The sequence below is a fragment of the Chrysemys picta genome, chromosome 2, assembly GCF_011386835.1.
Source record: "Chrysemys picta bellii isolate R12L10 chromosome 2, ASM1138683v2, whole genome shotgun sequence".
Taxonomy (NCBI): domain Eukaryota; kingdom Metazoa; phylum Chordata; order Testudines; family Emydidae; genus Chrysemys; species Chrysemys picta.
In genome coordinates, this window is record NC_088792.1 from 288,248,729 (window position 1) to 288,264,894 (window position 16,166).

Below are 16,166 nucleotides of genomic sequence, written 5' to 3' on the forward strand. Positions count from 1 at the left end.
GAAAGGATGTAGAGAAACTGGAAAGGATCCAGAGGCAAGCGACAAAGATGATCAAAGGGCTGGAATGCCGGCCAGATGAGCAAAGCCTGAAGGAACTGGGTATGTTTAGTTTGGAAGAGAGGAGATTAAGGGGGCACATGATAATGGTCTTCAAATACTTGAAAGGCTGCCATAAAAAAAAATGGAGAAAAGATGTTCTCTCTTGCCCCAGAGGGCAGGACAAGAGGTGATGGGTTTAAACCACAGCACAGCAGATTTAGATGAAATCTCAGGAAAAACTTCCTCACTGTAAGAACAGTAGGACAGCGGAACAGACACCTAGGTAGGTCATGGAAGCTCCTTCATTGGAGGTTTTCAAAAGGAGGCTCACTAGCCATCTGTCTTGGATGGTTTAGACACAACACATCCTGCATCTTGGCAGGGGTTAGACTAGATGTCCCTTGCGGTCCCTTCAAAGCCTATGGTTTGATTCTATGGCTGCCAGCCAGGTTAAGGCTGTAGTCCCCTCCCCCCTGGAGTTCCCTGGGGCTGCGAGCGCTGTGCTGGCGGTGCTCTCAGCCCATGGATAGAAGGGAACTGCATGTCACTGAGCACAGCGACCCCTGCAGGGCAATCCAGGGTAAAGCCGATCTCTCCAGGCCCCTGTGTGTTCTCTCTCTCTGCCCCCACAGCTCCTGCCCAGGTAGAATCATCTCATGCAAGAAACAGGAACTGATTTTTCTGACATCCATGGAGTTCTGAGGCCAGACGAAACCTTTCCAATCATCTAGTCTGACCTCCTCTATCACACAGGCCAGAGAAACTAACACGGTGATTCTGCACTGATCCCATAATTTCTGTGTGATGTGTAGTGTATCTTTTAGACAGATGTCTAGTCTTGATTTAAAGACTCCAAGGGAAGGAGAATCCATTGTGTGCTTCATTAATATTCTCCAGCGGTTAATAGCCCTCACTGATAAATGTGTGTACCTTATATCTGTTCTAAACTCAGTTGTGATGGGGACTCGGGCAGGCATGTTTCTGACAGTGTTCCATTTGCTCCACCGAGACACAGAAATGTAGGGTGGGAAACAATCTCAAAGGTCATCTACTCGATCCCCCCACTCTCGCCAGTTTCTCCACATCTATCTTAAAGTGCAGTGCCCAGGACTGGACGCAGTTCTCCAGCTGAGGCCTCACCAGCACTAAATAAAGTGGAACAGTTACTTCCCCTATCTTACATACAACACTCCTAATCGATCCCAGAATGACATTTGCCTTTTTTGCAACAACATCACACTGTCAATTCATATTCATACTTAGGCCATCCTTGGCAGGGGCTTGGTCAACCTGTTCTTCAAAACCTCCAGTGATGGGATGCCACAATCGCCCATGGTAACTTATACCAGTACTTAACTATCCTTCTGGTTCAAAAGCTTTTCTCAATGTCTAACCTAAATCTCATTTTCTCCAAGTCCATATACAGGTGATTAGTTCTTGTCCTGCCCTTGATGGACATGGATAACAATTGATTACAGTCCTCTTTGTAACAACCTAACATTGACTTTTGGAACACCCCTGCTGGCCCAGAGCAGAATAGTGGTGGTGTCCCTGCCTCAGTTTCCCCATATGGGATTTCAGTGAGATCAGTGAGGCTTTGATGCAGTGAACAGTGCCCCTTCAGGGGTCTAATTGATTTAACCCAAGGTCAAAAAGAAGTACACAAGCAAGCTTTTATCCCCACACATCCTAGATCAAGGAGGAGGGGAATAAATGGTTTGCCCCACTTGACTCTATCCTTCTCCTCTGTCCAGGTTCCTTACTAGGAAGGCCCTGTCATCCTGGGGCCTCCCTACGGAGTCGGGCCTCCTGCCATCACCCAGGGAAACGTTCCCACTCTGGACTCAGGTCCCCTGCAGAGGTCAAACCACTGCAGCTCTTTTGCATAGCAGTTTGTAGTTCCGCTGCGATCTGGAGCGCCTGCCATTGTCTGGAAAGGTCCTTTCTCTGGGACCAGCTCTCCCTCCGGACTTGGCTTCCTCTGTGATCTGTGTGTCCTGACTGAGACCTCATAACCCTTTGTTAGGCCCAGGATTTCCTTAGCTAATTGACGGACGCCCAGCCACCTCAGGAATTAACTGCTCACAGGGGGATCTGGGTTGGCTCCTTCTCCTTAGCGGAGCCTGTCACGGGAAGGCTGGGTGCCTGACCTCTTCACGATCCTGCTACCCTGTGACCTGTTTAAAGACTATCATGTCCCCCATCAGCCATCTCTTCTCTAGACTAAACACACCGCATTCTTTCACCCTCCTGAGAGGTCAGGTTGTCTAAACAAGGGTTTCTCAACCCGGGGATTGGAACCCAAAATTGGGTCACCAGAATGTTTCAAAGGGTCATGTGGCAGCTCCCGTGGCTCCTGTCCCATGGGGCTGGCTGGGCTCGCCCCCCTGCTCCAGGCACTGCAACCGCTGGGGTCCTTCCTAAGAGCAGGACTTGGCACTCATCTTTATTGAATTTCATCTTGTGGATTTCAGACCAGTTCTCCAATTTGTCAAGGTCATTTTGAATTCTAATCCTTTTCCCAAACGCGTTTGCAACCTCTCCCAGCTCAGTGTCCCCTGTAAATTTTATAAGTGTATTCTCCACTCTATCATCCAAGTCATTAATAAAAATATTTAGCAGTACCCAAAACCAGACAGACCTCTACTGGATACCCCCCCCCCCCAGATAAGTCCCCTCAAAACGACAGGGAACCATTGATAACTACTCTTTGAGTATGGTTTTTCAACAAATTGTGCAGCCACCTTATAGTAATGTCATCTAGACAGTATTTCCTGAGTTTGCTTATAAGACTATCATATTTGACTGCATCAAAAGCCTCATTAATCTCCAGATATACCACATCTATCACTTCCCCTTCATCTACTGGACTGCTGACAAAGAAGGAAATTAGATTGTTTGGTATTTGCTCTTGACAAATCCATGTTGGTTATTACTTATCTGCTTATTATCCTCTAGGTTTGAACAAATTGATTGTTTGATCATTTGTTCCAGTATCGTTCCAGGTATCGAAGTCAGGCTGATTGATCTAGAATTCCCACACCCTCTTTGCTCCCGTTTTTAAAGATAGCTACTACGTTTGCCCTTCTCCAGTCTTCTGGGACCTCAGGCATCCTCCATGAGTTCCCAAGCAATTGTTAATGTTTCTGAGATTGCTTCAGCTATTCTTTAGTATTCTAGAGTGAATTACATCAGGCCCTACCAACTTTAATAGATCTATCTTGCTGTGGTCTCCAGTGCTGTGTGCTCAGAGTAACAAGCTCACCAACCCTGCTTCTGACTCCCCTGGGCTCCCTAATGGCAGCCTCTCACTCTGGTCTTCTGTTCTCTGCAGCTGCGGGACCATCACCGATACCAGACCGGGATCCGTCAGCACCATCTGTTGCTACGGGCTGGAGGGCCGCTACGTCACCATCGTCATCCCGGGCAGGGCAGAGTATCTCACCCTGTGTGAGGTCGAGGTCCTAGCTCAGGGCTGTGCCCCACCACCAGGGGGTAAGGACAACATGGCACAACATGAATGGAAACTAGTTCCCTTTTATGTTCTACCCCATTCCCTTCTGCTCCAACCTCTGCCTAGTGAGACAGCAGAAACCCTGGGAGACTCTTCCCTTCCCACCACTGACCTGGGCGGGGGTCCAGCTGGCAGGGGCAGACGGGGGAGGCTCCATCTGAAAATCCTGCCCCATCCCTGCCTTGGGGAGCAGCTCCAGCTGGGTATGGCTGAGGCCCCAGCACTGACTTGCTGTCACTCCCGTCCCCGGGGACCGTGGCTCCCACTATGAACCTGGCTCTCATGCAGTGACTGGTTTGTGTGTCACTGTCGGGAAGCGGCTCTGGCTCCATGTGGGACAAAGGGCATCTACAGCCCCCCCAGCGATGGGCACGTCCCACCTCCCCTCTTCTCACCCTCTGATTCCAGCTCGGAACTTGGCGCTGGGGCGCCCGGCCACACAGTCCTCCACGTACGTCGATAACGACGGGACTGGAAATGCCGTGGCTGGAAAGGCCGTGGATGGAAAACGCGATGGGAAGTGGGTACAAGGCTCCTGCAGCCACACCCAGCTCGACACAGAGCCGTGGTGGACCGTGGACTTGGGCAGTCGTCAGTCTGTCTCCGCGGTGATCGTGAAGAACAGGGAAGACGAATGCTGTGGGGAGAGAATCAGGGGAGCCCAGATCCGCGTGGGAGACTCCCTGGCCGACCATGGCAAGCAGAACCCCATGTGAGTTGCTTTCCCATCCCCTGGAGTGAGATGACTCCTGCCAGCTCAGACACAGGGGTATCATTGCCCGCTGGGACCAGGGCTTGGTCTCTTCCTCTCCGAGCCCCCTGTGCTCTCAGCTCCTGGATGAAAGGGAACCACATGTCACTGAGCACAGCGACCGCTGCAGGGCAATCCAGGGTACAGCCGATCTCTCTCCAGGCCCCTGCGTGTTCTCTCTCTGCCCTCACAGCTGCTCCTCGCATAGAATCATCTCATCCAAGGCAACAGGAACTGATTTTTCTGGGAGCCATAGATTTCTAATACCAAGAGTCACCTTTCCGATCATCTAGTCTGACTTCCTGTATCACACGGGCCAGAAAATCTCTCACAGTGATTCTGCACTGAGCCCACAATTTCCCTGTGAGCTGCCATGTATCTATTAGACAGACGTCCGATTTTGATTTAAAGACTCCAAGGAAAGGAGACTCCACTGTGTCCCCCAGCAATATGCTCCAGTGGTAAATGGCCCTCGCTGATAAAAACATGAACCTTAGGTCTAGTCTGAATTGGGTTGTGATGGGGACGAGGACAGGCAGGGTCTCTCACAGTGTTCCATTCACACCATACAGAGACACAGAGATGTAGGGCAGGAAGGGATCTCCAGAGTATATCTAGTGCATCTCCCCATGCTGAGACAGGGCCAAATATATCTAGACCATCCTTGGCAGGTATTAATCTAACCTCTTCCTAAAGCCCTCCAGTGATGGGGATCCCACAACCTCCCTTGGTGACCTATTCCAATACTGAACTATCCTTATCGCCAGAAAGATTTTCCTAATATCCAACCTAAATCTTCCTTGCTCCAAACTAAGCCGATTATTTTTTGTCCTACACCGGGTGGACAATTGATCACCGTTCTCTTTGTAACAACTTGTTCTGGTGGGTACACATGTGTGGTGCACCACTTGCTGGCCCAGTGCAGAACTGTTGTTGTGTCCCTGCCTCAGTTTCCCGCTGTGGGCTTTCCATGAGTTCAATGAGGCTGTTAAATGGAGTACAGTGCCCCTTCAGGGGCTGATTTATTTAACCAAAGGACAAATCATAGTACACAAGCCAGCCTTCACCCCAGCATCCTAGCTTAGGGTGTGGGAAGGTGAGTTAATCTTAGTGTGTCTGCCCCACCAGAGTCCATCTATCTTCTCCATCAGGCTCCTTACCAGTAAGGCCCACTCGACTCACAATCCCCCTTTGGAGTCAGGCCTCCTGCCCAAAGCTGGGAACGGTTCCCACTCTGGGCTCAGGGCCCCTGCAGAGGTCAAAGCACTGCAGTTCGTCTCCAGAGCACCATGTGGTTACTCTGTGATCTGGAGCATCTGCCATTGTCTGGGAACGGGGTTTTTCGCTGGGACCAGCTCCCTGCTAGGTGCTTGGCACTCGTAGCTCTCCCTTTTTGGAACCTCTTCCCTCCAGGCCACTTTTCCTAGGTCCCCTTTTCTGGGGAGCTCCGTAACCAGCCCCCCTGAGAGAGAATTGCAATTCTCAGCAGCTTCCTCTGTGATCTGTGTGTCCTGACTGAGCCCTTGCAGACCTTTATTAGTGCCAGGTGTTCTTTAGCTAATTGACTGCTCACTGGTGGATCTGGGTTGGCTCCTTCTCTTTAGCAGAGCCTGTCACGGGGAGGCTGGGTGCCTGACCTCCTCACGATCCTGCTACCCTCTGACACAGCCTGTGACCTGTCTGAAGACTGTTATCATGTCCCCCATCAGCCTTCTCTTCTCTAGACTAACACACCCAGTTCTTTCAGCCTTTCCTCAGAGGTCAGGGTATCATTTTGGTTGCTGCCCATTAGAGTCTCTCCAATTTTTCTACGTCTTTCTTAAAGTGCCGTGCTGAAAGCTGGAGACAGTGCCCAGCTGAGGCCTCCTCAGTGCTGAGTAAAGTGGGCCGCTTGCCGCCCATGTCTGACATACAACACTTCTGTGAATACATCCCAGAGTGACACCTGCCCTTTCCACAACAGCGTCACTATGGACTCAGACTCAGTTTGTGATCCACTATAACCCTAGATCCTTTTCCGCAGTGCTACTGCCTCACCAGTCACTCCCCATTTTGTAGTTGGGCATTTTCTTTCCTAGGTGCAGTACCTGCACTTGTGTTTATTGAATTTCATCTTCTAGATTCAGGCTAATTCGCCACATTATTAAGATCATATTGAATTCTAATCCTTTCCCCCAATGTTCTTTCAACCCCTCCCAGCTTGTTATCACCCATACATTTTACAATGACTCCTCACTTAACGGTGTAGTTATCACCCGGATCATCTGGATTGATCGGTCTCAGCTGTCGTTAAGACTGCGCCGATCACAACACATCCGCCATTCTTCTCGCATTCTTGCCTTTCTTCTCCATGTTCGTCCGAAACGTTTAACAATGTCATCTTCCCAACTTCTTGGAGGCCAACCAGGTGGTCTTTTCTGTTCTCGCGGGTACCACTCAGTAATGATTGCGGTCCACCTATTGTCCGTGAACCGTGCTATGTGGCCCACCCATCGTATCCTATTATATCTGCTTTCCATGACAATATCTTTCCCACCACTGCGTTCTCTAATCATTTCATTTGGGATACGATCCAGAAGGGAAATTCCCAACATCGCTCGTTCCATTGCCCTTTCAGCTACAGACAGCCGCTGTTCTCTCTTCGTCAGTGCCCACGTTTCACTGCTACACAGCATAGCTGGCAGCACTGTTGAATTGAAGATATTTGTACGTGTGGTCTTGTCAATTTTTCCTTTGAGGACGTCCTTGATGGAATTAAACACACACCATCCTGCCCGAATCCTTCGCGAGAGTTCTCTGTTCATGTCTTGACGCATATTAACTTCTTGGCCCAAATATACATACTGTTCCACTTCTTCAATTTCTTCTCCTGTTACCGTTATTCGGGCTTTTCTTAAGACGTCTGATCGCATGTATTTTGTTTTGCAATGGTTCATTTTTAGACCGACCTGACTGCTTGTCTTGTCGAGTCGTCGTAGCATGCTCTGCAGTTGGTTGGTGCTTTCAGCAATTGGTACGATGTCGTCTGCAAATCTGAGATGAGATCATTGTTCTCCATTTATATTAACACCACTCCTCCAATTGATCTTGTTCATAACCATTTCAAGGCAGGCGATAAATAGTTTTGGTGAAATCGTATCTCCTTGCTTTACGCCTTTCTCGATTGGGATGCGGAGGGGAGTTTCGAGAAGAGTAATGTCTGTTGTAGTTATGTTCCTGAAAAATGCTACTTTAAGCAAAATGATGTGAAGCGAATCCAATTTCCCCATAAGAATTAATGTAAATAAGGGGGGTTAGGTTCCAGGGAAATTTTTTTCGCCAGACAAAAGACTATTATATATATATACACACACACACACACACACACACACACACACACACACACACACATATACACAGTATAAGTTTTAAACAAACAATTGAATACTGTACACAGCAATGATGATTGTGAAGCTTGGTTGAGGTGGTGAAGTCAGAGGGTGGGATATTCCCAGGGAATGCCTTACTGCTAAATGATGAACTAGCACTCGGCTGAACCCTCAAGGGTTAACACACTGTTGTTAATGTAGCCTCACACTCTACAAGGCAGCATGAATGGAGGGAGGGGAGACAGCATGGCAGAGAGAGACACACACACCCCTTTAAGTACACTGACCCCACTCCAAGTACATTGCCTTTTTAAGTAGATCAGCAAGTTGAGACAGCAGCTGCTGCCAGCAAACTCCCTCCATCCTGAGTCCTGTCATGTGTCGTCCCCCCCCCGCTCTGTGGAGATGGGGTACAGGAGCAGGGGGCAGGAGCGGGGGGAGGGAGACACCCTGACATTAGCACCCCTCTTTCCCCCCCCAGCTCTGCACAGCAAGCAGGAGGCTCCCAGGAGCAGCTCCCAGGGAGAGGGCAGAAGCAGCACAGGGCAGTGGGGGGATGGACAGCTGAACTGCCTGGCAACTAGGCAGCTGCCGCACAGGGAACTTAGGGGAGCAGGGAGCTGATAGGGGGCTGTCAGTCCACCCTGGTTCCAAGCCCCCACCAGCTCGCTGCAACGGGCTGCTCTTCCTGCAAGCAGTAGACAAAGCAGGCGGCTGCCAAACGACATTGTAAGGGAGCATTGTGCAACTTTAAACGAGCATGTTCCCTAATTGATCAGTGACGTAACAACGTTAACCAGGATGACTTTAAGTGAGGAGCTACGGTATCAGTGTACTCTATGCTCCATCGTCCCAGTCATTAATGAAAACATTGAACCGTACCCAATACAGCACAGACGCCTACAGGACCCCCCTAGATATGTCCCCTCAATTTGACCATAATACTATTGCTAACTACTCTCTGCGTATGGTTTTTCAACCAGTTCTGCAACCATCTGATAGTCATTTCCTCTAGACAATATTTCCCTACTTTGCTTATGCGAATGTCATGTAGGACTGTGTCAAAAGCCTGACTAAAATCAAGACCTATCACATCTCCCGCTTCCCCCCATCCATTAGGCTGGTTTGTCTGTCAAAGCAGGAAATTAGATTGGTTTGGCATGATTTGTTCTTCACAAATCCATGATAGCTATCATTAAGCTATCAATAAGGCATAGAAAGTACGCTTATTAAGTTTGCGGATGATACCAAACTGGGAGGGATTGCAACTACTTTGGAGGACAGGGTCATAATTCAAAATGATCTGGACAAATTGGAGAAATGGTCTGAGTTAAACAGGATGAAGTTTAACAAAGACAAATGCAAAGTGCTCCACTTAGGAAGGAAAAATCAATTTCACACATACAGAATGGGAAAAGACTGTCTAGGAAGGAGTACGGCAGAAAGGGATCTAGGGGTTATAGTGGACCACAAGCTAAATATGAGTCAACAGTGTGATGCTGTTGCAAAAAAAGCAGACATGATTCTGGGATGTATTAACAGGTGTGTTGTGAGCAAGACACGAGAAGTCATTCTTCCGCTCTACTCTGCTCTGGTTAGGCCTCAGCTGGAGTATTGTGTCCAGTTCTGGGCGCCGCATTTTAAAAAAGATGTGGAGAAATTGGAAAGGGTCCAAAGAAGAGCAACAAGAATGATTAAAGGTCTTGAGAACATGACCTATGAAGGAAGGCTGAAAGAATTGGGTTTGTTTAGTTTGGAAAAGAGAAGACTGAGAGGGGACATGATAGCAGTTTACAGGTATCTAAAAGGGTGTCATAAGGAGGAGGGAGAGAACTTGTTCACCTTAGCCTCTAAGGATAGAACCAGAAACAATGGGTTTAAACTGCAGCAAGGGAGGTCTAGGTTGGACATTAGGAAAAAGTTCCTAACTGTCAGGGTGGTTAAACACTGGAACAAATTGCCTAGGGAGGTTGTGGAATCTCCGTCTCTGGAGATATTTAAGAGTAGGTTAGATAAATGTCTATCAGGGATGGTCTAGACAGTATTTGGTCCTGCCATGCGGGCAGGGGACTGGACTCGATGACCTCTCGAGGTCCCTTCCAGGCCTAGAATCTATGAATCTATGAATCTATGAATAAGGCTACACTTTAGTCAGGGAGGTTACAGCAGTTACGGATTCCGGGGCTTGGCGGGGGCCACTGGAGTCGGGGCTGTGCCTCCAGCCATGGCTGGAGGCTCAGTCCAACAGTCCCCCTTCCCCATGGGACTCCATTCCGCCCCCCACCTAGCCCTGCCCCCACTTATTTAAAGTAAAGTAATGGACAAGTCACCGGAGTCTGAATTTTTGTTTATTCCCCATGACCTGCTCCTGACTTTTACTAAAAATAACCATGAAAAAAGCTTAGCCTTAGCTATAAGGTGCTTACAGATGGATTGTTTGAGTTCCAGTATCTTCCGAGGTATCTGAAGTTGGGCTGATTGGTCTAGAATTTGCCACGTCCTCTTTGTTCCCCTTTTTAAAGATATGTACTATATTTGCCCTTCCCCAGTCCTCTGGGACCTCACCTGTCCTCCATGAGTTCTCAAACAAACCGTTAATGGTTCTGAGATTGCTTCAGCTAGATCCTTAGGTACTCTACAGTGAATTTCATCAGGCCGTGTTGACTTGAATACATCTATCTTAGTTGGTCTTCTTGGTTTCTGCTCTGATTTTAGCTGCGGGACCATCACCGACACCAGACCGGGATCCGTCAGCACCATCTGCTGCTATGGGCTGGAGGGCCGCTACGTCACCATCGTCATCCCAGGCAGGGCGGAGTATCTCACCCTGTGTGAGGTCGAGGTCATAGCTCACAGCTGTGCCCCACCGCCAGGGGGTAAGGAGCTGGCACAACGTGAATGAAAACTTGTTCTTTTATGTTCTACCCCATTCCCTTCTGTCTCAGGTTCTGTCTAGTGAAACAGCAGAAACCCTGGGAGACTCTTCCCTTCCCTTCCCACCACTGACCTGGGCAGGGGCTCCAGCGGGCAGGGGCACATGGGGGAGGCTCCATCTGAACATCTTGCCCCATCCCTGCTTTGGGGAGCAGCTCCAGCTGGGTATGGGACATGGGGGGGCTACGAGAGAATATGACCAGACTGAGACCCCATCACTGACCTGCTGTCACTCCCATCCCCGGGGGCCATGGCTCCCACTATGACCCTGGCTCTCATGCAGTGGCTGGTTTGTGTCACTGCTGGGAAGCAGCTCTGACTCCACGTGGGATTCTTCTTCAAGTGCTTGTACATGTCCATTCCAACTTAGGGTGCGAGTGCCCTGAGCACAGTTCTCGGAGATTTTTCCCCTAGTGGTATCTGTCAGCTTCATGCTTCCCTCTCTTTTTCCCTCTCTTCCATGGCTAGCTTCCAGGCCTCCATTTCTTTGGCTTGCAGTTCCAGGGCAGTTTTTTGCTTGGCCTCTTCTGCTTCAATCTGCAATTGCTGCCATTCCCTATGTCGTTTGTGTTCCTTCTCGTTCTCTTCCACCTGCAGTCTGCACAGCTCCAGCTTCTTCCTGGTTTCACTTTCACTCACTTTCCTGCTTTTCTGTCCCTGCTTCCCTTGCCCAAAATAAGCAAACAGAAAATAACAAACTGGCAACCTCTTTGACTGATCTCGCCCGCCTGATCCACCAGCCTGGGCTCCCTGTACACTGTGACAGGCCCTCAAGCCCCCTCCAGCAAACATACATGTAGGACACACCCAATTGCAGTTACATACCGATGCTGTGATCAGCTCTGCATGGGAAGGCTTCAGCAAAGGAACTTTCCAGCTGCTCAGGCACACACACCCCTTTGGAGTGTAAACACAAAATTATATGTCATGCACTCCACGGGGAACTGTACCGCGTACGCTCATGAAATTCGCCCCCCTCCCTCAATGTGGAGAGGAATCGACAACAGCTTTCTGCCCCCGGTTATGACTCACACACCCACAGGTTTTAGATAAAGCAAAAATAAGTTTATTAACTACAAAAGATAGATTTTAAGTGATTATAAGGGAGAGCAAACAGATCAAAGCAGATTACCTAGCGAATAAGCAAAACCGCAAACTAAACTTAATAGACTAAAGAGATTGGATATGAATAGCAAATCCTCACCCTAAATGATACCAGCAGGCTGCACGTTCTTAAGGGGCAAGCTGCGCAGACCTACAGCTTGGAATCCCCAGGTGTTCCATTCACAGGCTAAAAATCACCCTGGCCTGGGTCCAGCACTTCCCCCAGTTCAGTCTTTGTTCCTCAGCTGTTTCCAGGAGTCTCTTTGGGTGGAGAGTCAGTGAAGAACTATGATGATGTCACTCCCCTGCCTTAGGTAGCCTTTGCATATGGCGGGAACCCTTTGTTTCAGAGCTTGGTTCCCATGCCAGCCAGTGGTAAAACACTGATATCCCAAGATGGAGACCAGCACCAGGTGACCTGATCACATGTCCCTGTAGTGTCACAGCAGCCATGAGTCAGAGGCTGTTTGTAGCATCCCCAGGAAGGCTTTCTCCCCACCCCCCATGGGCAATAAGCTTCTTCTAAGGCCTATTGTTCTCCCTAATGGTTCATTCACTTGAATGGGCCCTTCCCAGACAGCCATCTAAACTGGGAGCCTTTTGTCTAGTGGGCGTTCCCCATGTGTAAACACCTTTGTAATACAGATACATAGTCAATATTCCTAACTTCTACAATAACGATACATGCATACAAATAGGATAAGCATATTCAGTAAATCATAACCTTTCCAGTGATATCTGACATGACCCGACTTGCATAAAATGCATTATGATTATGTTATAATCATATCATAATAATATTTCTATGAAGAATATGGGGTGCAGTGTCACACATCCCTCCCATGGCCAAGAAACCTGAGAGAAAGTACTTTGTGCCGGCCAAGGGATGGGAGTTTCTATTTTCTCACCCTTCGCGCCTGGGGGTCTCATTGTGGTGGCTGCTAAAGAGAAAGACTGTCAAGGCAATAAAGGATCGACTCCAAAGCCAAACGAGTCGAAAAAGATGGACCTTCTGGGAAGGAAGGCCTATGCTATGGGAGGACTCCAGCTGAGCAGAGCAACTCAGCAAGCATTGCTGACTCTCTATGACTACAACATATGGGAAGGGATGACAAAGTTTAACGACAAACCATCTGGAGTTCTTACGTCTGGTAGATGAGGACAAGACACATGCCAGAGCTTCCTTACAGTCATCCCTTGACGCCGCAGACTCAGTGGCCAGATCTATGGCCACGGCAGTCACTATGCACAGGAGCTCATGGCTGCAAGCGTCACGGTTCCCGCAAGACGTCCAGCAAGCAATGCAAGACCTGCCGTTCGAGGGGCCCTCGCTTTTTTCTGAACAAACTGATGCCAGGCTCCTCGGACACTAAAGCAATTCTGAGGTCCCTGGGTTTGCAGTCCCAGTTTCAGCCCAGGGGCCTAAAGCACTTGTTTTGATGGGTTTGTTGAGGACAGCATTCCAATTCTACTTTCCCAGGATTCAGATACCCCTATTTTTTCCAACTGTCTTTCCCATTTCGTCGAGGCCTGGAAATGGGTCACTTCCAACATCTGGATCATAAACACAGTGGAGGTTGGCTGCACCCTCCAATTCACCTCCTCCCCACCGTCCCACCCAGCTTCCCCATCCCTTTTCAGGCACCCTTCTCACAAGCTTCTGCTGGAGTAAGAAGTTCAATCCCTCCTCAGGATGGGAGCTGTGGAAGAGGTTCCACCACATCTAGGGAAGAGGATTCTACTCCCGTTATTTTCAGATACCCAAGGCCAAGGGAGGTCGTACGCCTATCCTAGACCTGCGTCGTCTCAACTGGTTTTTCAAGAGGTTGAGGTCTGCATGGTCTCTTTGGGATTGATTATCCTGTCTTTGGAGTCAGGGGATTGGTATGCCACCCTTGACTTAAAGGACACATACTTCCATATTCAATTTTTAATGGCCACAGAAAATTTTCGAGATTCGTGGTAAACAAGGGGCACTACCAATTTGCGCCCCTGCCATTCGGCCTTTCAGCGGTACTGAGAGTCTTCACCAAATGTGTGTCAGTGGTAGCGGCCCTTCTAAGGAGAAGAGGAGTCTACGTATTCCCATACCTCGACAACTGGCTAATCAAGGGCAGGTCTCGTGAGCAAGTGAAGTCAGACATTGCCCTCATCCAAACAACCTTCCAGTCAGTGGGCCTTCCTATCAACATGCAGAAGTCAACACTAGTCCCTACTCAGAGAATAGAGTTCATTGGGGCAGTCTTCGACTCCCAGCTGGTGAAGGCCCTTCTCCCAGAGGATCACTTCCGGGTTATTTCAGAGGTAGTTCGTTATGTGCAGGCTCATCCTATCATGATGGTCAGAACATGCTTGAACCTTCTCAGCCCCATGGCATTGTGCATGTTTGTGGTTCGTCATGCAAGGCTGAGACTCAGACCTCTCCAGGCCTGGCTGGCCATGACGTACGGTCCCTCTAGACACCCCTTGGACAGAGTGGTTATGGTGCTGACACACATCCTCAGCTCCCTATCATGGTGGGTAGACCGTTGGGTAGTCTGCGAAGAGATTCCCTTCACAAAACCTCAACCGCCTGCGCACTTGGTCTCTGATGCATCAGCGCTGGGTTGGGGAGCCCAAGACTCAGGGGTGCTGGTCCGTAGAGGAGCTGGCACTCCGCATCAATGTCAGAGAGCTCAGGGCAGTCTCTCGCATGCTAAGCATTCTTGCCTCGTATTGCGCAGACAACAGCTCAGTCCTCACGGACAATACATCAGCCATGTACTACATCAACAGACAGGGTGACACTCGTTCTTTCCCTCTGCGTCGGGAAGCAGTTCGCCTATGCGAGTTCTACATCGCATGTTCAGTCACAATCGAAGCTTCATTTCTACCAGGGGTGCAGAATCAGCTTGTGGACCGCCTCAGCAGGTCCTCCTCCGTTCACCGCAGATGGTCCCTGTGTCCGGATGTCGCACTGAGCATCTTCCGCGTGTGGGACTTTCTCTGTTTGCCACGCATTCCAATCGAAAAAGCCAGCAGTTCTGCTCCCTGAGGGGCCACAGTCCGGGTTCGATAACAGACGTGTTTCTGCTGAATTGGCCGCATCACCTGCTCTACGCCTTTCCGCCCGTTCCGCTGGTTCACAAGCTGCTAACAAAGATCAAGCAGGACCGGGCTCGGGTCACTCCGATAGTTCCAGCGTGGCCCAGACAGCATCGGTACACCTCATGCATTCGCCTCTCTCACAAGACCCCGATCGAGCTTCCACTGTACCCAGATCTGATCTCACAGGACCACGGTCAGTTGCTCCACTCAAATCTCAGCTCTCTCCATCTAATGGCCTGGAATCTTCATGGCTGAGTCCCGATGAGCAGGCTTGTTCAGAGCAGGTCCGAAAAGTTCTCCTGGGCAGTAGGAAGGCTTCCACGAGGACGGCTCACTGTGCAAAGCTGGAAACGTTTTTCTCTCTGGTTGTCTGGTCGTGAGGTCCCACCAATGCATTCTTTGGTCCAACTTATCCTGAATTACCTCCTATCTTTGAAGGAACAGGGCCTAGCCCTTTCATCCATAAAGGTCCACCTGGCAGCCATTTCAGCATTCCGCCCGAAGGTCGACAATAGGTCGGTGTTCTCACATGAAATGGTAACTCGCTTCCTCAAAGGTCTGGCGAGGGCATTCCCTCAAGTGAGTGAACCACTCCCTCCATGGGATTTGAACCTCGTCCCCTCAAAACTGACGGGGCTGCCGTTGGAAGCCATGGAGACATGCTCACTCCTACATCTCTCGTGGAAGACAAGACAGCCTTTCTGGTGGCGATTACTTTTCAGAACTTTGGGCCCTTATGGTGGAACCATCCTATACAGATTTCTTTAAGGACAAGGTACAGCTTTGGCCGCACCCTAAATTCCGTCCAAAGGTTGTGTCCCAATTCCATTATAGCCAGCCGGTTTTTCTGCCAGTCTTCTAACCTAAACCTCAAGCCACTAGGGAGGAGCAGAGCCGGCTCTCCTTGGACATCAGGCGGGCTCTGGCATTTTATATTGAAAGGACCAGACCATGTGCAGACATGTGCAACACATCACCAAGAACAACAGTTATGAGAGGTAAGTAACCATTTTTTTCTACCCTGAGCCCATAATTTTAGTGTGAGCTGCAGTGTATCTTTTAGACAGACGTCCAGTCTTGATCTAAAGACTGCAAGAGAAGGAGAATCGATTGTGTCCCTCAGTAATCTGCTCCAGCAGTTAATGACCCTGATTGATGAAATGTGAACCTTATTTCTAGTTGGAATTTGGTTGTGATGGGGAACAGGGACACACCCCCGTCTCTTACAGTCTGTCATTCACTCCGTGTTTTGGCCTCCGCAGGCTCAGAGTTAAAGGGTCGTCCGTCCTGCTGCCAACTCGCCGGTGCCCCCTAATCTCAGCCTCTCGCTCTTGTCTTCTGCTCTTTGCAGCTGCGGGACCATCACTGA

General features: G+C 49.5%; 1 protein-coding gene across 1 annotated transcript in view; it reads left to right on the top strand.

The window, feature by feature from the left end:
• The window catches only part of LOC122174773 (uncharacterized), a 34,383-nt gene extending 18,217 nt beyond the window's left edge, over positions 1-16,166 (top strand). The window contains exons 8-12 of the mRNA XM_065582489.1: positions 3,374-3,534; positions 3,962-4,265; positions 10,388-10,548; positions 13,722-14,050; positions 16,149-16,166. Of these exons, the coding sequence (XP_065438561.1) occupies positions 3,374-3,534; positions 3,962-4,265; positions 10,388-10,548; positions 13,722-14,050; positions 16,149-16,166 (973 nt within the window). The remainder of the gene's footprint in view (positions 1-3,373; positions 3,535-3,961; positions 4,266-10,387; positions 10,549-13,721; positions 14,051-16,148) is intronic.